We start from the raw sequence: 22,704 nt of genomic DNA on the forward strand, positions 1-22,704 counted from the left end.
TTGTTTAAAACCAGTGATAGGGCCGGGCGCAGTGGCTCATGCCTCCAATCCTAGGATTTTGGGAGGCCAGTATGGGAGGATCACTTGATCCCAGGAGTTCAAGACCAGCCTGGGCAACATGGCAAAATCCCATCTCTACAAAAAAAAAGAAAAATTATCTGGGCAGGGTGGTGTGTACCTGTACTCCCAGGACTTGGTAGGCTGAGGCAGGAGGATAGCTTGAGCCCAGAGGTTGAGGCTGCAGTGAGCCGAGATCACACCACTGCACTCCGGCCTGGGTGTCAGAGCGAGACCCTGTTTCAAACCAAAAAAAAAAAAACAACAACAACAACAACAACAAAAACACAGTGATAGAGAAAATTTTAAAAGCTACCAGAAAAAAAAAAAAAAAGACTCATATATATAGGACAAAGATAGAGTGATCACAGACTTTAAGTAACAGTGCAAGCCAGAAGACAAGGAACAACATCTTTAAAGTATTTAAAGGGAAAAAATCTATCAGCCTAGAATTCTATACTATTGAAAGTGTCTTTCCAAAACAAAGGAAGACACAGAATTTTAAATGCGTAAAAGCTGAACGAGTGTATCGTCAGCAGACATACTACAAAAAATGTTAAACTAAGCCCTTCGGGCAGAAGGAAGGTGATGTCAGATGGAAATGTGGACTTACAGGAAAGAATGAAAAGCACTGGATGTGGCACCTCAGTGGTTCCTGACCTTTTTGGCACCCGGGATTGGTTTCACAGAAGACAGTTTTTCCACAGACCCAGTGGTGTAGGGGAATGGTTTCGAGATAAACCGTTCCATCTGAGGTCATCAGACATTAGGTTCTCATAAGAAGCGCACAACCTAGATCCCTCGCGTGCGCAGTCCACAATAGGGTTCACGCTATGAGAATCTAATGCGGCTCCTGAGCTGACAGGAGGTGGAGCTCAGGCAGTGATGCTCACTCACCTGCCACTCAGTTCCTGCTGTGCAGCCGGTTCCTAACAAGCCTCGGACTGGTACCAGTTCGTGGCCTGGGGGTTGGGGACCCCTGTGGTATGCGTTCTTTCTTATCTAAATTTCTTTGAAAGATAATCGTTTGAGTTTTTAAGAAACAAAGCACTGATACACCTTGTAACGTGGATGAATCCCAAAAATGTTAAGTAACAAAAGTCATTCGCAAAAGACTGCATATTGTATGGTCCCATTTATATTAATGAGCAGCACAGGCAAAGCTATGGAGACAAAGTAGATTGGTGGTTGCCTGAAATTTGGGGTGGGGCAAGGGCTGAAATGGGGAGTCATTGCCATTAGGTGCAAGGTTTCTTCTGGGTATGATAAAAATGTTCTAAAGTTAGATTGTGATTATGATGGCACAACTCTAAATATACTAAAACCCATTGAAGTGTACAATTTCAACAGGTAAACATGATAGTAGATGAAGAGTTCTAGCTTAAGAAACAACTGAGTAGATAAAAGGGAATCTCAAAATACTTAGTCCAAAAGAAGGCAGAAAAGATTGATAAAAACAGACCTACCTACAAGAAATCTACTTTAAAACATAAAGCCACAAAATAGGTCAAAATAAAAGGATAGAAAAAAGGTGTGTTAACAATTAAAAGAAACCTGGGCTGGCTCTATAAACAGCAGACAAACTAGAGTTTAGAGCTAAAAAATACTATCAGTGATAATAAGGAAGGTTGTTATTTCGTGATAATAGGACCAGTTCATTAAGATGATATAATAGAACTAGATATGTATGTACCTAAGAACAGCTTCAAAATTCAGGAAGCAAAAACTGAGAGGATTTCAAGAAGAAACAGACAAATTCAATTGTAATTGGAGATTCCAAAACTTCTCTCAGTAATTGGTAGAAAAAGTAGACATAAAATCAGTAAGGCTATAAAAAATTTGATGTAACTATCAGCCAACTTGACCTAATAGATGTTTATAGATCACTCCACACAATAACAGCAGAATATACATTCTCTTTAAAGACACAGGAGGTCTACTTTTAAAAATTCTCAAAAATGTTGGCCAGGCACGGTGGCTCATACCTGTAATCCCAGCACTTTGGGAGGCTGAGGCGGGCAGATCACTTGAGGTGTCAGGAGTTCGAGACCAGCCTGGCCAACATGGCGAAACCCTGTCTTTACTAAAAATACAGAAACTAGCTGGGTGTGGCAGCAGGCGCATGTAATCCCAGCTACTTGGGAGACTGAGGAAGGAGAATCGTTTGAACCTGGGAGGCAAAGGCTGCAGTGAGCTGAGATTGTGCCACTGCACACCAGCCTGGGCAACAGAGCGAGACTCCCTCTCAAAATAAATAAATAAATAGGCTGGGCACAGTGGCTCACGCCTATAATCCCAGCACTTTGCGAGGCCAAGGTGGGTGGATCACGAGGTCAGGAGATCAAGACCAGCCTGACCAACATGGTGAAACCCTCTCTCTACCCTGTCTCTACTAAAAATACAAAAATTGGCCAGGCCTGGTGGCGGGCACCTGTAATCCCAGCTACTTGGGAGGCTGAGGCAAAGAATTGCTTGAACCCAGGAGGCGGAGGTTGCAGTGAGCCAAGATTGTGTCACTACACTCCAGCCTGGGCCACAAAGCAAGACTCTGTCTCAAAAAAAAAATAAAATAAATAAAGGATTTAAATTATATAAAGTGTGTTCTTGTGACCGTAATATAATTCAATTAGAAATCAGTCACAAGAAGTTCTCTGGAAGTATTTGTAAAGTAAAGAAAGCACTTCACAAATAAAAAGATATTTAGAAAATATATTAAGCTGAATGAAAATTCAAAACATCAGTATTTGTAGGATACTGCTAAAGCAATACTTAGTGGAAAACTTATAGTATTAAACACCATATTAGAAGGAAAGATTTTAAATCAATGACTTTAGCTAAGCCGTCTTAATAAACTAGAAGGGAAGAGCAGATGAAATCCAAAGTAAGAAGAAGAAAGGAAATAATAAAAAGCAAAATGGGAATAAATGAAATAGGGGGAAAAAGCAGCAGAAAAAAATCACTGCAACCAAAAGTAGATTCATTTAGAATGTCAATAAAATGGATAAATGTGTAGCCAGACTGACGGGGTATGGGCAGTGGATGGGGAGGAGAGACAAATTACCAATATTGAGAATGAGAGAGGTGGTGGCACCCCTACAGATTTTACAGATATTAAAAAGATGGTATGAATAAATATGTACCAATTTTTTTTTTCTTTTCTCTTTTTTTTTGGAGAAGGAGTCTTGCTTTGTTGCCTAGGCTGGAGTGCAGTGGCGCGATCTTGGCTCACTGCAACTGCCACCTCCCGGGTTCAAGCGATTCTCCTGCCTCAGCCTCCCAAGTAGGTGGGATTGATTATAGGCATGCACCACCACGCCTGGCTAATTATTGTGTTTTTAGTAGAGACAAGACTTCACCATGTTGTCCAGGCTGGTCTCGAACTCCTTAGCTCAAGTGATCCCTCTGCCTCAGCCTCCCAAAGTGCTAGGATTACAGGCATGAGCCACTGCGCCTGGCCAATGTTAAATTCTTAGCAAGATTTTAGCAATTGGAATCCAGCAGTGTATAAAAAGGGTAATACATCATCACCAAGTGGATTTCACTGGTTTAAGTTTGAAAATCGATTGATGTTATTGACTGTATTAACACAATAGAAAAGATGAGCCATGGGTTCGTCTCAGTACATGTAGAAAAGGCATTTGACAGAACCCAATATCCATTGCTGATAAAAGTGTTCAGTAAACTTGGAATAGAAGAGAATGCCCTTTAGCCTCATAAAGGACATCTTTTAAAAACCTACCATTGGCATTAAACTTAACGGTAAGAAGAATGACAGTTTTTCCTCTTAGATCAGGAAAAATAAAATTTCTCTTCATCCACTTTTATTCGACAGTGTACTGAAGGGTCTAGCTAATGTAGTAAGGCAAAAAAAAAATTTTTTTTTAAGAAAATGAATAAAAGGAATCCAGACTGGAAAGAAGTAAACTTGATTTTATTCACCAACAACATGATTGAATTTTTATAGCAAAATTGTATATTTACAAAAATACTAGTGGAAGTAAGTGTAACAAATTTCAGGATATAAGATTAGTATTCAAGAAACAACTGTGTTTCTTTATGGCTACAATGAATGATTAAAAAGGAAATTTTAAAACTGCCATTTGCAATAGTATCACAATCAGGAAATATCGAGGCAGAAATCTGATGAAACAGTGTGTGCTCTGCACTGATAACTACTGCTCTGTTTCGAAGTGTCCCCCGGAGTTCATGTGTTAGAAACTGAAGCCCCAGTAAGACAGTGTTGAGAGATGGGACCTTCAAGAGGCGACGCGAGTGCTCACGGATGGACTCATGTCTTTATTGTGGATGCGAGTTGGTTATGAGAGCCAGTTTGGCCCTCTCCTGCTCTCTTTCTTGCAATATGATGCCTTCTGCTACGTTATGACACAACAAGAAGGACCCTCACCAGATGTGGCTTCTTGATCCTTGATCTGGGGGACTTTCCAGCCTCCAGGATAACTGTGAGCCAAATGAACTTTTATTTTTTTGAGACAGAGTCTCACGCTGTGACCCAGGCTGGGGAGTGCAGAGACACAATCTCGGCTCACTGCAGCCTCCACCTCCTGGGTTCAAGCAATTCTCGTGCCACTATACTCGGCTAAAGTTTGCATTTTAGATACAGTGTTTTGCCGTGTTGGCCAGATGGGTCTTGAACTCCTGGCCTCATGTGATCTGCCCACCTCAGTCTCCCAAAGTGCCGGGATTACAGGCATGAGCTACTGCTCCCAGCCAGCTTCTAATGTTTATATTAATAAATTGCCTAGGCAATGGTATTCTGATAAAGCGTACCGAACAGATAAAGACAACTGCAAACACTGCCGAGAGAAATTTTTAAAGACCTAAATAAATGAAAAGATTTGCTGTTTTCATGGATCAGAAAACTCGGTGTTGTTAAGAAATCAAGAAATAAATTCTCAGCTAGGCGCAGTGGCTCATGTCTGTAATCCCAGCACTTTGGCAGGCCAAAGCAGGTGGATCGCTTGAGGCCAGGAGTTTGAGACCAGCCTGGCCGACATGGTGAAACCCCATCTCTACCAGAAATTATAAAAATCAGCCTGGTATGGTGGTGCATGCCTGTAATCCCAGCTACTCAGAAGGCTGAGGTAGGAGAATTGCTTGAACCCGGGAGGCAGAGGTTGCAGTGAGCTGAGATTACGCCACTGCACTCCAGCCTGGGCGACAGAATGAGACTCCCTATAAAAAAGAAAGAAAGAAATTCTCCCTAAAATTCATCTGTACATTCATTCCAATTCTAGTCAGAATTCCAACAGGCTTTCTGTAGAAATTAATAAGCTCATTCTAAAATTCATAGGGAAATGCAGAGGACCTGCATTACCCAAACAGCTTTGACAAAAGAAAAAGACTTACGTGACATAGTTTCAATGAGTATTACAAAATGGCAATAAAATAATCAAGGCAGTCTGATAGTGGCATAAAGGCAGACAGATAATTGCAACAGAGCAGAGCCTTCCAACAGAGCAGAGCCTTCAGAGATAGACTCACAAGTATACAGACAATTGACTTTCAACAGTGGCTCCAAACAAGAACCAAAATGGCGCTGGCCTTCTAAATGGCAACACTGGAAATGCTGAGGGTTCCAACTTATATATATATAGTCAAGAACTATCAACTAAAGGGATAAATCAAGAGGAGGAAAACATAAGTTCCAGAAAATAGATTCCAGCACAGGGCAGGAGTGAAGGGATGTCATGGACGGTAACTGTGCAGGAAGCCTAGGCATGAGCTACTGGGGATTAGAGCAGGAGGAGCTGAGAGGGAGGGGACGGGGGGAAGGAACTGATGTGTTGGAGTTTACAGAGAACATTATTGATAGGTGCGTGGCAGAAATGTTGCAGAAATAATTTACAATCGGACCATAGAAAAACTGCGTAGTTTTAAAATGTGACAGTTAGTAACTCTGCTAAAAAGAAAGGATTAGGCTTGCACAAAAAAGGAGAGGTGGCTTTGTCAACTACTTGTCTTGACAGTGTGTATTATCTGCGGAGTTACAGTAATGCAAATCTGACTTCCTGATGAATGTAACTGAGTGGAAATGGGGTTTGCTGTGTTTGCTGTCCACACTGCTCAGTATCTGAGATGTAGCCCTTTGTGAGAGAGCTGGTGCCCGAAGGGGGTGTCTCTTCTGCCTGTGCTCTGTTACTCCGGCCTGCCGTTGGTCACTCCATGTGCCTCCCCAGTGTTTGGTTGTGTCCAGCCCTACTTTATGGCAGGACAGTCTGCTTTACTTCATTTACTAGTTTCCTATCAGCCAGTTTTTAGGGGAAATCTTTTCTAGAATAACTTTGATTCTACTATGTTTTCTAGAATAACTTTGATCCTAATATGTTTTAGGAAAAATATGAACATAATATGCCGGGCATGCGTTGGCTCACATCTGTAATCTCAGCACTTTGGGAGGCCAAGGCAGGTGGATCAGGAGTTTGAGACCAGCCTGATCAACATGATGGAACCCTGTCTCTACTAAAAATAGAAAAATTAGCCCGGCATGATGGTGGGCACCTGTAATCCCAGCTACTTGGGAGACTGAGGCAGGAGGATGGTTTGAACCCAGGAAGCAGAGGTTGCATTCAGCTGAGATTGCACCACTGCACTCCAGCCTGGGCAACAAGAGCGAAACTCCATTTAAAAAAAAAAGACAAAAAATAAAATTATAAGTGCCTTTACTAGTCTTGTTTAAATAGTTTGATTCTTTTCTTTTTTTCTAATGCTCTCTAGGAAGTAAAAAGAAAGAAAAGGAACGGCCAGAAATTTCTCCTCCATCTGATTTTGAGCACACCATCCATGTTGGCTTTGATGCTGTTACTGGAGAATTCACTGTAAGTTAACCTAGTTCGGGCCCATTTATAACATTTAAAATAGCACTCAAACATTTTCCTTCATTATTAAATTTGAAATTAACATTTCAGGCCAGGTGCGGTGGCACACGCCTGTAATCCCAGCACTTTGGGAGGCCAAGGCTGGCAGATCATTTGAGGTCAGGAGTTCGAGACCAGCGTGGCCAACATGGTGAAACCCCATCCCTACTAAAAATACAAAAAAATTAGCCAAGCGTGGTGGTGTACGCCTGTAATTCCAACTACTCAGGAGGCCGAGGCAGGGGAATCACGTGAACCTGGGAGATGGAGGTTGCAGTGAGCAGAGACTGTGCCATTGCACTCCAGCCTGGGCAAGAAGAGCGAAACTCCGTCTCAAAAAAAGAGAAATTAACATTTCTATCTATATGTTAACTATGAATTCTTACTGCTTTTTGCTTTTTATAAAAGTGTTAGTGGTTGGATATATCATTTTCCTAGAGAGCAGAGCCTACTAATTATAGTTATGCAAAACAGACTTAGAAAAAATACACCTAGGCCAGGCGCGGTGGCTCACGCCTGTAATCCCAGCACTTTGGGAGGCCGAGGCGGGCAGATCACAAGTTCAGGAGATTGAGACTATCCTGGCTAACATGGTGAAACCCCGTCTCTACTAAAAATACAAAAAATTAGCCAGGCGTGGTGGCGGGCATCTGTAGTCCCAGCTACTCGGGAGGCTGAGGCAGGAGAATGGCGGGAACCCGGGAGGTGGAGCTTACAGTGAGCCAAGGTCTCGCACGACTGCACTCCAGCTTGGGTGACAGAGCGAGACTCTGTCTCAAAAAAAGAAAAAAGAAAAAATAGACCTTTAGAAAACGAGATCTTTTAAAATTTAGTCAAACCTACACTCAAAAGGTTGGTTTGTTTTGTGTATTTTGTCATTTATCTCTGGAAATTAATTTTATTGCATCAATTTAAACCATAACTAATTTCTGAATATCTTTTTGTTAGGGTATGCCAGAACAGTGGGCTCGATTACTACAGACCTCCAATATCACCAAACTAGAGCAAAAGAAGAATCCTCAGGCTGTGCTGGATGTCCTAAAGTTCTACGACTCCAACACAGTGAAGCAGAAATATCTGAGCTTTACTCCTCCTGGTAAGACAGTGGTGTAAGGCTGGATCAGATGGAGATTTGTGAAGCACTTCTAGATAAAAAGATTACTCCTGGAAAAATGAAAAGCTAAACTGTGGTTCTTGTTGATAACGTTTTTTCCCTGGGTAGATTCTACCTTTTGTAGACTGATCCAGGGCAGTTCTGAAGCATGATTTGGATCTGTGAATTATAGTAATCTCATAGGTTTGCCAGAAACGGGAGTTGATGAATATTTTGGCTTTTTGTTTATTTGGTTTTTTCTCCTCATTGCTGTGTTTTTGTTTTCATTTTTCACTCCTCACCGCTTTTAAATGACTTTCAGCAATCAAAGGAAAAGACGCTGGTTGATAGACATGTTCATACTAGAAATACATTTATTGTTAATGGGACAAGAGGAGGTTGAACTAAAAAATGTTTAGGTCCACTCAAAAAATTGAAACTCATAAGTGTGCAGATAATAGAATATATGTATTTTAATATATAAAATAGATAAATCATATATGAAAGAAGCGTTAGAACTAAAAGGATTTATACCTCAGAAATGGAATATCTGGAATATTATCTACATAGTCACAGCAATGTAAATTTTACTTTCTGGATGAATATAGCTGGATGGAAATTGGGTTTGATGTACTTTGTTTTCCAAGTTGCTCAGTATCTGAGATATACCGTTACCTATGAGAGAACCAGTGAATTGGTATATAGTGTAAGAGTTGGTGTAGTGGATTTTTAAAAATAGTTTTTGTTCAAATAAAGATCAGAGTAAAGTTATGCAATGCAGTTGGTTGATACATCTCTTGAATCTCTTTTGATCTTTAGGCTTCCCCTCCCACACACTGGTTCATGATGTCTTTTCTTGCCGTTTATTTATTGCAGAAACAAGATCATTTGTCCTGTTCCCTCAGTTTAGATTTTGCTCACTACATCCTCAGGATGCCATTTTTCAATATGTTTGTCTGTCTCTGAAGTCATACATGTGGTTTTCAAAAGCAATATGATTGAGCTAAAATCATACATGTGATTTTAATGGATTATACTTAATGTTTGCATCCTCACAGAAACAAAGGCCATGCGCAAGGGAGAAATAGAAATCTTTTTGCAAGTGATCTTGACCTTTTTTTGTTGAGTCTAGTACACCCTTAGGAAAAGGTCACACTTGCTCCTAGAACTTCTCTATCAACCAGTAAGTCTGTGTGTAAATTAGTAATTTTTTTGAAAAATCAATGTTTAACCACAAAATGGTAGCTTATTTTCACCTGGTACACATACATGCATATATGTGTGTGTGTGCGTGTGTGTGTGTGTGTTTTGTTTTGTTTTTGAGCCGGAGTTTACTCTGTTGCCCAGGCTGGAGTGCAATGGCGCAATCTCGGCTTGCCAGAACCCCCGCCTCCCGGGTTCAAGCAATTCTCCTGCCTCAGCCTCCTGAGTAGCTGACATTACAAGCATGCGCCACCACACCCGGCTAATTTTGTATCTTTAGTAGAGACTGGATTTCTCCATGTTGGTCAGGCTGGTCTTGAACTCCCGACCTCAGGTGATCTGCCCGTCTCTCGGCCTCCCAAAGTGCTAGGATTACAGGCGTGAGCTACCGCGTCCGGCCTGTGTGTATGTTATATGTGATATATGTGTGTGTATGTGATATACGATATATATATACATATATATATACACACACGTATACACACACACACACACACACACATATGTCTCTGGGCATTTTTAAAAGAAAAAACAATGTCAGAATTTTACTTTGCACAATTGTCATTGTCTTAATTGTTGCATTAAATTCCTCAGTCAGCAGTTTTCTGGAGAAAGTATCTTTATCAATAAATTTGTTTTGTTTTAATAAATACAGATTGATAGGTATACTTTCAAACTAAATTTTGATAGCTTTATTGAGATATAATTTACATGCGATACAATTCACCCATTTTAAATATGTAATTCACTGATTTTTACTAAATTTATAGTTTCATGTAGATTTCAGATTCCTTAGCTTGGTCTTATATAAATTCTTATTTGACTACTTGCGTGGTCATTTTTCTCAAGAGTTAATTCAACTTGAAAACAGTTTAAGAACATTTCACTTTCTCTGCTTTATTTTTTTTCCTTTTATCATATAAAAGTGCTATTTCTTGAATTGCTAATATTATGTTTTGTTTCACATTCAGAGAAAGATGGCTTTCCTTCTGGAACACCAGCAGTAAGTTAATGATATTATTTCTTTTATCTCTTGTTCTAATTTAGGTTACCCAAGACAAATCTCAGTTTTTATTTTGCTTTCTAAAATAAATATACAGCCATCAGAGGTAAATAACTACTCAATAGGTGTTTTTAGCTAGCCACCTGATTAGTTGAAGAAGCTGTATTAAATAGAAATTCCTTGATGTGATACTTAATGTAACTAAAATTTATAATGACCTTCAGAACAGTTTAGCTACCTTTGGTAATGTTAACATATACAAACGTGAACACAAAGAACTTGCTAGCATATGTTTTCCTCTCCATCCCTCATTTCTCCTTCTGGTACTATTTTACTGAATATAGACTATGGAAAGGTGCTGAGCAGTTGAACCTTGTCAGTCTTCAGAGTCATCTGAAATTTAGTTATCGCATAAACACAGTCAGTTTTTGGAAACAGTCGTTTTATTTGCAGTTTCTCAATTGGGAGGAAACAGTCTCCTGGAGTTTTATTTTTTAATATTTAATTTAATTTTAATTAATTAATTAATTTATTTATTTATTTATTTTGAATTGGAGTCTCGCTCTGTCGCCCAGGCTGGAGTGCAGTGACGCGATCTTGGCTCACTGCACGCTCCGCCTCCCGGGTTCACTCCATTCTCCTGCCTCAGCCTCCCGAGTAGCTGGGATTACAGGCGTGTGCCACCACGACCAGCTAATTTTTTGTGTTTTTAGTAGAGACGGGGTTTCACCGTGTTAGCCAGGATGGTCTCGATCTCCTGACCGTGTGATCCACCCGCCTCGGCCTACCAAAGTGCTGGGATTACAGGCGTGAGCCACCGTGCCCGGCCCCAAATCTGACTGTTTTAAATGTCATCAGTTGTCTCTGATATACAAAGCCCAGAGGATCTTTGATTTTGGTCTTAACAAGTAACATAGTTTACTTTCAGGACATTGTATATGTATGCTTAGGGTAAATAGTACTTTATTAAAAATATTTGGTACTCACCATATATATTTCATAAACTTTTTCATAATTCATAGAATCACCTTATTATGTTAGATTATAATTCTGTTGAGTTATCTAAGAGCTAATGAGATTTAGTGGTTTTGAAATGAGCTATCAAAGAAGCAAACTTTTTGAAGTACGTTCATAAAGGGCTGTAGTCGCATTTAAGCCTATTGGACTTGTTTTCCTTACTTTGCTCATCATCAACGCAGCTGAATGCCAAGGGAACAGAAGCACCTGCAGTAGTGACAGAGGAGGAGGATGATGATGAAGAGACTGCTCCTCCCGTTATTGCCCCGCGACCGGATCACACGAAATCAGTGAGTGATTCACCAATCTCCATTGGTGATCTAGGCTGTGTGTGTGCACGTGTGTTTTAAAAAACAGCAGAGTCTGTATTTGACTTTCAGTGATTGCTTTTAAAAAGCCCTCAAGTTTAAAATCGTTTAGTATGGGGAAATTTAACCAAGAAATCTGTACCCAAAGACCACTCACCTAAAACTAGTTTTCTGAAGATTAAAATGTGATGTCTTTAAGAGTTAACGCACTCACCTCACTGGGCTTTTTTCTTTGTATAGTACACCTTTTCCAGAGGGTTCATCTATTTCCCAAGCTTTCTCTGTTTGTCTCAATGTAGATGACGACTAAATCTAAAACTTAGAGCTTTCCTCTTACCCAGATTATGCGTTTTAATCTCCCATTTTACACTTCTCTCAGCGCCTTGATGTCATTCAAAAGGCAGTTGAGAATGAAATTCCTAACCAGGTAAGGGAGAATTTTTTAAATGATGAATGACTGCAGTTACCATTCTGCTCCCTGCAGTACTGCAGGTAGAGTGTGTGGAAGGTGCTGTGCCGTGGAACGGGCTGTGCTTCTGGCACAGCGGGCAGGCAGAGCTCGGGGACGGCCTCTGGATGCCGAGCTGATGGCAGAGGACTCCGTTTTCTTTAGCCTTTCGACCTGGCTGTTTGAATTGGGTGGTAGGCATTATAATTGTGTAAAAACTTTTGTGGGAATTAATAATAGTTCTTTCAACATCAAGGTTTCCATTCTTTTGCATTTTCCTTACCATTTGTAGTAAAAACATGATTTTTAAACCATGCTTTTTGATACATTGTTATACCATTTTAGACCTGGTCACACTTAAATTTCATTCATGGACCTGCTGTTTTACTAGACAGCTTTTCAAATATATACATGCTATGCCAAAGAAAAATGTTTCACATTTATTCTTCTTAGTTACGCATCTTTTATATCTGAAAATAGTGTTCTCATTATTTAGAACAATAGAAAAGACGACTTAGTTCAGATTAAAAATCAAAGAACTGAATTAGTGTGCCAGGAAGAATATCTGAAAACATTATTCCTCAAACCTTAGTAATGAACTGTTTCTCCACAGATTTACACACGGTCTGTAATTGACCCTGTTCCTGCACCAGTTGGTGATTCAAATGTTGATGGTGGTGCCAAGTCTTTAGACAAACAGAAAAAGAAGACTAAGATGACAGATGAAGAGATTATGGAGAAATTAAGTATGTTATCTACATTTTACATCATTGTTAAATTGTTAACAGCTCTTAAAACATTTGGCCCAGACGAATTTTAACTTACACCTTACATTGTGACTTAAAGTATAAAGAATAAATTGTTTCCTTATAGCAACAGTAGCTTCAGTTACAATCTGGTGATGTCGCCGGGTGTGGTGGCTCACCCCTAAATCCCAGCACTAGGTCAGGAGTTCAAGACCAGCCTGGCCAACATGGTGAAACCCCGTCTCTACTAAAAATACAAAAATTAGCTGTATGTGCTGGCATGTGCCTGTAATCCCAGCTACTCGGAGGCTAAGGCAGGAGAATCACTTGAACCCAGGAGGTGGAGGTTATAGTGTGCCAACATTGCGTCACTGGGCCGGGCGCAGTGGCTCACACCTGCAATCCCAGCACTTTGGGAGGCTGAGGTGGGCGGATCACAAGGTCAAGAGATCGAGACCATCCTGGCCAACATGGTGAAACCCCGTCTCTACTAAAAACACAAAAATCAGCTGGGCATGGTGGCAAAGTGCCTGTAGTAACCAGCTGCTTGGGAGGCTGAGGCAAGAGAATCACTTGAACCCGGGAGGCGGAGGTTATAGTGAGCTGAGATCGCGCCACTGCACTCCAGCCTGGCAACAGAGTGAGGCTCCATCTCAAAAAAAAAAAAAAAATGCTAACTGGCCGGGCACTGTGGCTCATGCCTGTAATCCCAGCACTTTGGGAGACCAAGGGGGGCGGATCACTTGAGGTCAGGAGCAAGACTAGCCTGGCCAACATGGCAAAACCCCATCTCTACTAAAAACACAAAAATTAGCAAGGTGTCATGGCAGGTGCCTGTAATCCCAGCTACTTGGGGAGCTAAAGCAGGAGAATCACTTGAACCCGGGAGGTGGAGATTGCAGTGAGCCGAGATCGTGCCACTGCACTCCAGCCTGGGCGAAAGAGCGAGACTCAGTCTCAAAAAATAATAATAAATAAAATTAACAATTAAAGAATGCTAATCTAGAGGGTTCAAGGAAAAATACTTTATGGAAGGATTGTTTTAAACATAAAGGCTGGGCATAGTGGCTCAAACCTATAATCTCAGTACGTTGGCTGGCCAAGATAGGAGGATAGCTGGATTCCAGTAGTTCAAGGCCGAACTATATACAACTTAGACCCCGACTCTACCCAAAAAAAAAAAGAAAGAAAGAAAGAAAATTAACGAGGCATGGTGGTGCGTGTCTGTAGTCCCAGCTGACTGGGAGCCTGAGGCAGGAGGATTGCTTGAGCTCATGAGTTCAAGGCTGTAGTGAGCTGTAATTGCACCACTGCACTCCAGCCTGGGTGACAGAGTGAGACCCTGTCTCTAAAAAATAAACAAATGTTTACATGCCCCATGTTTATTTGCTTTTGATTTCTCAGTGCTTTCAAGTATAAACCTGGCTCTTACTCTGTTATTATTATTATTATCATTATTATTATTATTTTTTTTTTGAGACAGAGCCTCGCTCTGTCACCCAGGCTGGAGTGCAGTGGCGTGGCTCACTGCAATCTCTGCCTCTCCAGTTCAAGCATTTCTTCTGCCTCAGCCTCCCGAGTAGCTGGGAGTACAGGTGTGCGCCACCACACCCCACTAATTTTTGTATTTTTAATAGAGATGGCATTTCACCATGTTGGCTGGGCTGGTCTCAAACTCCTGACCTCAGGCATGAGTCACCACACCCGGCCTGCTCTGTTACTCTATGGGCATATAAGAATTATTTTAGGAGAGCTGCTACTTAAAAAAAGAAAAAAAATTAACTAGAATCCTAATTGTCATCATTCAATTGTGACCTTTAGCTATCACATGCCCAGTCTTTTTGGTATCTTTTTGCTCTTAGCCTCTTATTGTTGATCCTGTTTCTTTGCTTGTTGACTTGAGGTTGGGTACCTACATAAAATTATTTATGTGAGTTTCCTTGATATGGTCTTGTCCATTTTTACCTTGAGCAAGTGGAAGTTTAATGTGGTTTTTCTTACTAGTAATAAGAATATAAGTTAGGATTTTATGTCCAACTTCCTAATTTTAAAACCTGTTTCTTGTGACTTTGAACTTTCCTAAAACAAACATATGATTAGTTCATGTTAGAGCATAGTAATTTTTATGGTAATAAGTGGTTTTCTAAATGTATTGAAAGATGATATGTATACTGGAAGAGTCAGAAAGACCATTTAGGGTTTAGATAGCCTTTATTATTTATAATACTAAGTAGTCTCAAACTTATCTATTAATAGATATATTCAAATATACCTATTTCTATATTCAAATACATCTATTTTATATTCAAATATGTCTATTTCCTTGAGATTACCTGATTCTAAAACTGAACATCTGAGAACCTAATTAATCTCTGACAAACTGGTACAGTCTTTCCAAAATGTGACCATTATTGAGCAAATGATTAGTTAGGAGGTCTAACCTAATGGAAATAATGTGTCTTCTTGTTTCTGTTACTTTTAAACTTTTAATGTGTCTTGTTTCTGATACTTTTAAACTTTTATTATGTATTTAAGTTTCTTTAGTGTTTTGTGTTTGAAACCTGTTATTTTTGGAACTTAGTATTATGTTTGAAAATCACTTATAAAAACAGTGGAGTTGATTAAAAGGAATAATAATATCACAATCAGTTTACACTTAAAATGCTTGACTGAGCTTCCAGCTTTTTGTTTATTCTAGGAACTATTGTGAGCATAGGTGACCCTAAGAAAAAATATACAAGATATGAAAAAATTGGGCAAGGGTAAGTATCTGTGACTGTATTACGATAATATTCAGTATTCAGTATTTCCTGGCTTTATAGCATGATGTTTATTTTGCCTGCTGACATCGAGTACTTATATAGTATTCTGTGAGTGGTACCTTTGGGGGATTTGTGTAAATAAATAATGCAGTTATTTGTAGATGCTGTTAAAAAACTGTACTAGTTGTTAGCAGTGACTGTGTATCATTATTTTTTCTTAAGTGTCATTTCACATCCGTGATAAAGAATTAGAGGGAAGAATTGCCTATAAAATATATTTAAAAGACAATAAGAATATTTACTGCAGGATTATAAGCAATAAAAAAATGCATTTAGATCATGTCATTGTGTATTGAATTTTGAGTCTACTGATCTTCTGATTTTGTTGTGTAATTTGTATTTTTAAAGTATACTAACTAAACTCCTTTTTTCTGTTGCTTGGAAGCAAATAAACACCTTAATTTTTAATGTTATTAAACTCTGGAAAGCATTCTGTGAATTTAGAGTGAGGGCTTAAGCCATTTTTGAAAACTTCCATATGAATTCCTTCCTCCCTTCCTTCCTCCCTTCCTTCCCTTCCTTTCTCCCTTCCTTCCCTTCCTTCCTTCCTTCCTCCCTTCCTTCCCTCCCTTCCTTCCCTTCCTTCCTCCCTTCCTTCCTCCCTTCCTTCCCTTCCTTCCTCCCTTCCTTCCTCCCTTCCCTTCCTTCCCTTCCTTCCTCCCTTCCTTCCCTTCCTTCCCTTCCTTCCTCCCTTCCTTCCCTTCCTTCCCTTCCTTCCTCCCTTCCTTCCCTTCCTTCCCTTCCTTCCCTTCCTTCCCTTCCTTCCCTCCCTTCCCTCCCTTCCTTCCTCCCTTCCTTCCCTTCCTTCCTCCCTTCCCTTCCTTCCTCCCTTCCTCCCTTCCTTCCCTTCCTTCCTCCCTTCCTTCCCTTCCTTCCTTCCCTTCCTTCCCTTCCTTCCTTCCCTTCCTTCCCTTCCTTCCTTCCCTTCCTTCCTCCCTTCCTTCCCTTCCTTCCTCCCTTCCTTCCCTTCCTTCCTTCCCTTCCTTCCCTTCCTTCCTCCCTTCCTTCCCTTCCTTCCTCCCTTCCTTCCCTTCCTTCCTTCCCTTCCTTCCTCCCTTCCTTCCCTTCCTTCCTCCCTTCCTTCCCTTCCTTCCTCCCTTCCTTCCCTTCCTTCCTCCCTTCCTTCCCTTCCTTCCTCCCTTCCTTCCCTTCCTTCCGCCCTTCCTTCCCTTCCTTCCTCCCTTCCTTCCCTTCCTTCCTCCCTTCCTTCCCTTCCTTCCTTCCCTTCCTTCCTCCCTTCCTTCCCTTCCTTCCTCCCTTCCTTCCCTTCCTTCCGCGCTTCCTTCCCTTCCTTCCTCCCTTCCTTCCCTTCCTTCCTTTCCTTCCTTCCTCCCTTCCCTTCCTTCCCTTCCTTCCTTCCCTTCCTTCCTCCCTTCCTTCCCTTCCTTCCTCCCTTCCTTCCCTTCCTTCCTCCCTTCCTTCCCTTCCTTCCTTTCCTTCCTTCCTCCCTTTCCTTCCTCCCTTCCTTCCCTTCCTTCCTCCCTTCCTTCCCTTCCTTCCTCCCTTCCTTCCCTTCCTTCCTCCCTTCCTTCCCTTCCTTCCTCCCTTCTTTCCCTTCCTTCCCTTCTCTTCCTTTTCCTCCTTCTCTTCCTTCCTTCCCTTTTTTTTTTTTTGGCGGAGTCTGTCCCCCAGGCTGGAGTGCAGTGACATAATCTCGTCTCACTGTAACCTCTGCCTCCCGGGTTCAAACGATTCTTCTGCCTCAGCCTCCCGAAGTGTTGCTGTTACAGGTGTGGGCCACTGCAGCAGGCCTGAATTTCTCCCTAACAGCTACATTCAATTGCAGCACTGGCTTCATGAAAGACAATTGAAGATTATCTTATTATTTTTGAGCACGAATGAACAAGCAATACCTATCCGTATGGATGACCATCACAAATCCAGTGTTGAGTAACAAGCAAGTTGCAGAATAATATGTGAAATGAAACTATATGACGTTTAAAAATTAGGCAAAGTATATTTTATGGGGATACACATCTGTGTCCTTTGTAGTTAAGAGTATGGAGAAATACATGAAAATGATGAACATCAAATACAGGATAAACACCGAATACAGATCACCTTTGGGAGGAAGGAGACTGCTGTCGGAAAGGGCTTATGGGAATCCTGAAATTATTTACAGTTATTTGTGTCTTAATCAGGGAAGTGTATCCTTAAGTATATGTTATATATATTTTTTCTTGCTCTTTTTTCCCTGCATTTTTGTAGGTCTGAAACATTTCAAACATAAGTTTTGGCCATAAGGATTGTCTCTTTTTCTTCCCCCACCCCCTTTTCTCATGTTTTTGCTTTTACTCCTTTTAAGCACGTTAGGTCATCCTGTTCTTTAATTCTTTTTCAGTTGCTTGAGGTGTAAAGTCTTTGGATATTGCAAATGCTAGTGATTTATCAACCTTAAATCTGGTTGTGTGTTTTCTCCCTCTAGGGCTTCTGGTACAGTTTTCACTGCTACTGACGTTGCATTGGGACAGGAGGTAAGTTACTTTCTCATAATCCTGGGTGTTACCATTATTTTGTCGTATAGGTGGAAAGTAGATAAAGCTGGGAAGAAGTGATGGGAATCTGTTTGAGGTTGAACATGCTGTAAGAATTGAATCGCTCGACGTGTTTTTATGGCACTTCTGCCATTAAGGGGAACAAAGACGGAATCATGAGTTTAATGTCATAAATAAGCAAATACTTAAAAATTGTTTTCTCAGCTTGAAGTGAAAAGAGGATTAATTCTTAGTATTGGACTGACTGTGGGTGTATTAATCAACTTCAAGATAAATCTAAAACTAGGCTGTAAACATTACAAAGCATTATGGACAGGCACTGTGCAAGGAATGGTGCTACCTGGGAGTAATAGCATTGTGTGTGTAATACAGTATACGTACCGTAAGTTATCAACTGCTTGGTGTTTGTAATTTTCTAAGAGAATTCCTAAGCCTGGTTTTTTTCAATCCTATTCTCATTATAGGTTGCTATCAAACAAATTAATTTACAGAAACAGCCAAAGAAGGAATTGATCATTAATGAGATTCTGGTGATGAAAGAATTAAAAAATCCCAACATCGTTAACTTCTTGGACAGGTAAATATGAATATTTCTTAAACATTGGGATAAAAATGTAGAAATTTTAAGTCTCATGGTTTGAGGGGTAGGGCTAGCCACTTTGGAATAAACTGTCAGTGCCGAGAAATAAGATTGAAGAAAGAAGAGGAGAGGTAAAAATAGCACACTGCAGTTTTACAAGGTCCTCCTCTACAAGGATATCACTTGGCAAGTGAGAGAAGGCAGTTAAATGAAGGCCATAGCTGGTAGTGTTTCTACTCATCGCAAATGACCTGAAGCAAAAACATGATGGTTGGCTGTGATTCATGCCTTGACTGTGACAGAAGGGACTGGTTACATGGTTTTTAAACTTGTAGATCAATTTTTATTTCAAATGCCATCCTTCATGGACAGATTTTATGTCTATCAAAACCTCATTTAGTTTAGGAATTAATGTTAAATAACAGACCAAAAAGCAGAATAGAAAATGATGCATATTGGCCGGGTGCAGTGGCTCACACCTGTAATCCCAGCTATTTAGGAGGCTGAGGCGGGAGAATCGCTTGAACCCAGGAGGTGGAGGTTGCACTGAGCCGAGATCGCGTCACTGCACTCCAGCCTGGGCAACGGAATGAGACTCCATCTCAAAAAAAAAAAAAAAAGAAAAGAAAATGATGTATATTACTACAACTGCATGAGAGAAGATTCGTTGAAAATGATAACAGTGGTTTTATTGAAGATAGAGGTGATTATAGGTGATTTTCTTCCATATTTAAATTTGTTTAGAATGAGGAAAAAACAATATGTTTCGAGACTTTAGCCCTAGTTATGGAGAACATGTTCATAGAAATAAACTTTTCAGGCTAGGCGTGGTAGCTCACGCCTGTAATCCCAGCACTTTGGGAGGCCGAGGCAGGCGGATCACCAGGTCACGAGATCGAGACCATCCTGGCCAACATGGTGAAACCCTGTCTCTACTAAAAATACAAAAATTAGCTGGTCGTGGTGCCGTGCACCTGTAGTCCCAGCTACTCGGGAGGCTGAGGCAGGAGAATTGCTTGAACCCAAGAGGCGGAGGTTGCAGTGAGCCGAGATCATGCCACTGCACTCCAGCCTGGCAACAGAGCAAGACTCTGTCTCAAAAAAAAAATAAAAAATAAACTTTTCAGGTACAGTTCCCTGCTTTTTAAAATAACATTTCAAGTCAGCATAGTATGGTGGTTAAGATAAGCCATGGGCTTTGGAATCATTGAGACTTGGCTTCAGATTCTGGTTCTGTCACTTACTATTAATAGCTGTGTGCCCTTAGATGAGTCACTTAACCTCTCCAAGACTTTGTCTGTTTATCTCTAAAACAGGACTAGTAATTTCTATATTGTAGGGTTATTTTAATCAGAATGATCTATGTGCATACTCAAACTACAATTGTGGGCAAACTGTAACTTTAAGATGATTCAGGATCATAACTTCAGTTATTTTTCTGTGCTGTTACGTAGCAGCTTTCCAGTTTTCTTCCTAACTGTCAAGCTACCAGCTCTAGTTTTATTGTTAGGGTGTTTAATATTTGAATTCTTCAACATAGAGTACCATGTGTTTAGGAAAATAAAAGCGTGATTGTATTTGGTATGTTGTATTTTTAGTTACCTGGTAGGAGATGAATTGTTTGTGGTCATGGAATACCTTGCTGGGGGGTCACTCACTGATGTGGTAACAGAAACCTGCATGGATGAAGCACAGATTGCTGCTGTGTGCAGAGAGGTAGGTTTGCCTCCTTCTTGATATGTTATGGTGATATGTGGTTAGCAAGAAGGGAACAAAAGGAAATTTTTCTGCACAGGTAATTGTTATTGTGGGAGGTGCTTTTTCTGTACACATTCTCTTCAAATTACTCCATCTCCATACCATTTCATTCTACACAGGAGTTTCAGCCCTTTCCTTCAGGTATAAGATAATTTGGGAATGAATTGTGGACCTTTGAAGATCCAGATTCACAAGGAAATTCCAGTAGAGTGATGATCATTTACCATCCAAACAGGACCCTTTTGAGAGTAAAAGGGTATATATCATTAGAAATACACCACTCAGGCTGGGCGCGGTGGCTCACGCCTGTAATCCCAGCACTTTGGGAGGCCGAGGAGGACGGATCACAAGGTCAGGAGATCGAGACCATCCTGGCTAACACGGTGAAACCCTGTCTCTACTAAAAATACAAAAAAAATTAGGCGGGCGTGTTGGCGGGTACCTGTAGTCCCAGCTACTCGGGAGGCTGAGGCAGGAGAATGGCGTGAACCCGGGAGGTGGAGCTTGCAGTGAGCCGAGATCGCACCACTTCACTCCAGCCTGGGCAACAGAGCAAGAGTCCGTCTCAAAAAAAGAAAAAAAAAGAAAAAGAAATACACCACTCAGCTGGAAGTGGTGGCTCATGCCTGTAATCCTAGCACTTTGGGAGGCCAAGGCAGGCAGATTCCCTGAGGTCGGGAGTTTGAGACCAGCCTGGGAAACATGGTGAAACCCCATCTCTACTAAAAATACAAAAATTACCCAGGCATGGTGGCACATGCCTGTAGTCCCAGCTACTCGGGAGGCTGAGGCAGGAGAATCGCTTGAGCTGGGGAGGCAGACATTGCAGTGAGCCAAGATTGCGCCACTGCACTCCAGCCTGGGTAACAGAGCAAGATTGTCTCAAAAAAAAAAAAAAAAGAGGCTGGGTACAGTGTCTCTCGCCTGTAATCCCAGCACTTTGGGAGGCCGAGACGGGCACATCACGAGGTCAAGAGATCGAGACCATCGTGACCAACATGGTGAAACCCCGTCTCTACTAAAAATACAAAAATTTGCTGGGTGTGGTGGCACGTGCCTGTAGTCTCAGCTACTCGGGAGGCTGAGACAGGAGATTTGCTTGAACCCAAGAGGGAGAGATTGCAGTGAGCCGAGATCGTGCCACTGCACTCCAGCCTGGCGACAGAGCAATACTCTGTCTCAAGAAAAAAAAAAAAAAAAAAAAAAGAAAGAAAGAAATACGCCACTCAACAGTGGAAACTAGAACTAACTCAGGTCAAGCAGGACACTTATTTGCTTTAAGTATCAATAAGTCTGTGCCTGGCTTCATTGAGTTCACTAATGGTGAAGAAACTGGTTATTTCTTTATATTCATTAATGAATTTCTAGATATGCTATTAGCTTGTCAGTAGAATTCTGCCAAATTGCCAATTTAAGCCAAAAATAAGCCTTCTTTTTTCCACCTATATCTGAGCTTTTTCTACAGATGAGATTTGGGCTAATGGTTTGCTTATTGTCATTGGAATTTCTAATATCATAGGAATCACTGTCACAAAGGGCAAAATTTTAAGTTTGTAAGACTATATTGTGTTTTCTATGATTTGGCTTTCAGCAGTTCTTCAGTGACACGTGAATTACAAACTTTGTTCGTGTAAGGATGATACATAAATATTTCCCTTTTCCACCTGTCATTAAGGTGTTAAAAATATTAAAATTTTAATTCTGAGTTGTATTCTACCTGAGGAATAGTACCTCTTTGGTTGAAAGGAGGAAATAAGAACTCTTGAATAGAATATTAATAGAATATGATAGTCCTTAACAATGGAAGCTTGGTCACTGAAAAGCTGATAAAAACAAGAATTTACCTATTTATACTTAATTTTGTTTTTTCTAATACATTTCTTTGTAATTGATATAAAAATTAATTTTGGAAGTTCCTCTATTTGGGTTTTCTTTTGTGTGCCAGAACTTTTAAACTGTGACAAATTTGTTTCTATTTATTTGTACAAGTATTTTCTGGAGCTTTGAATCTGATTATTGCCCGGTAAATGTATTGTGGTAACACCCAATTTATCTGTTTTTCCTTGAATGAATAGTAGAAGATTTTGGATGGGATTTTTAGTTGTGCAGACTTTGTTCTCCTCTGATGGGAGTAAGAAATAAAAGCACAGCTAACTTATACCCATAGTTTATATTCAAAAACACTAGAGTGAGCAGATTTTTAAAACATCACCTCGTTCTCGTTTGTAAGGAAGGGAGGAGTTTACCTCCACTTTTGTGACTCCGTGCTCTCTGAAATATGACGGAAGAGGAAAGTTAA

General features: G+C 40.6%; 1 protein-coding gene across 1 annotated transcript in view; it reads left to right on the forward strand.

The window, feature by feature from the left end:
* PAK2 (p21 (RAC1) activated kinase 2) overlaps window positions 1-22,704 on the forward strand; it is a 110,256-nt gene that overhangs the window by 73,879 nt on the left and 13,673 nt on the right. Inside the window, exons 3-11 of the mRNA XM_063661366.1 lie at window positions 6,793-6,893; window positions 7,881-8,028; window positions 10,200-10,231; window positions 11,431-11,538; window positions 12,618-12,750; window positions 15,449-15,512; window positions 17,998-18,046; window positions 18,532-18,644; window positions 20,246-20,363. Of these exons, the coding sequence (XP_063517436.1) occupies window positions 6,793-6,893; window positions 7,881-8,028; window positions 10,200-10,231; window positions 11,431-11,538; window positions 12,618-12,750; window positions 15,449-15,512; window positions 17,998-18,046; window positions 18,532-18,644; window positions 20,246-20,363 (866 nt within the window). The remainder of the gene's footprint in view (window positions 1-6,792; window positions 6,894-7,880; window positions 8,029-10,199; window positions 10,232-11,430; window positions 11,539-12,617; window positions 12,751-15,448; window positions 15,513-17,997; window positions 18,047-18,531; window positions 18,645-20,245; window positions 20,364-22,704) is intronic.

The sequence above is a fragment of the Pongo pygmaeus genome, chromosome 2 (genome assembly GCF_028885625.2).
Source record: "Pongo pygmaeus isolate AG05252 chromosome 2, NHGRI_mPonPyg2-v2.0_pri, whole genome shotgun sequence".
NCBI classification, from domain to species: domain Eukaryota; kingdom Metazoa; phylum Chordata; class Mammalia; order Primates; family Hominidae; genus Pongo; species Pongo pygmaeus.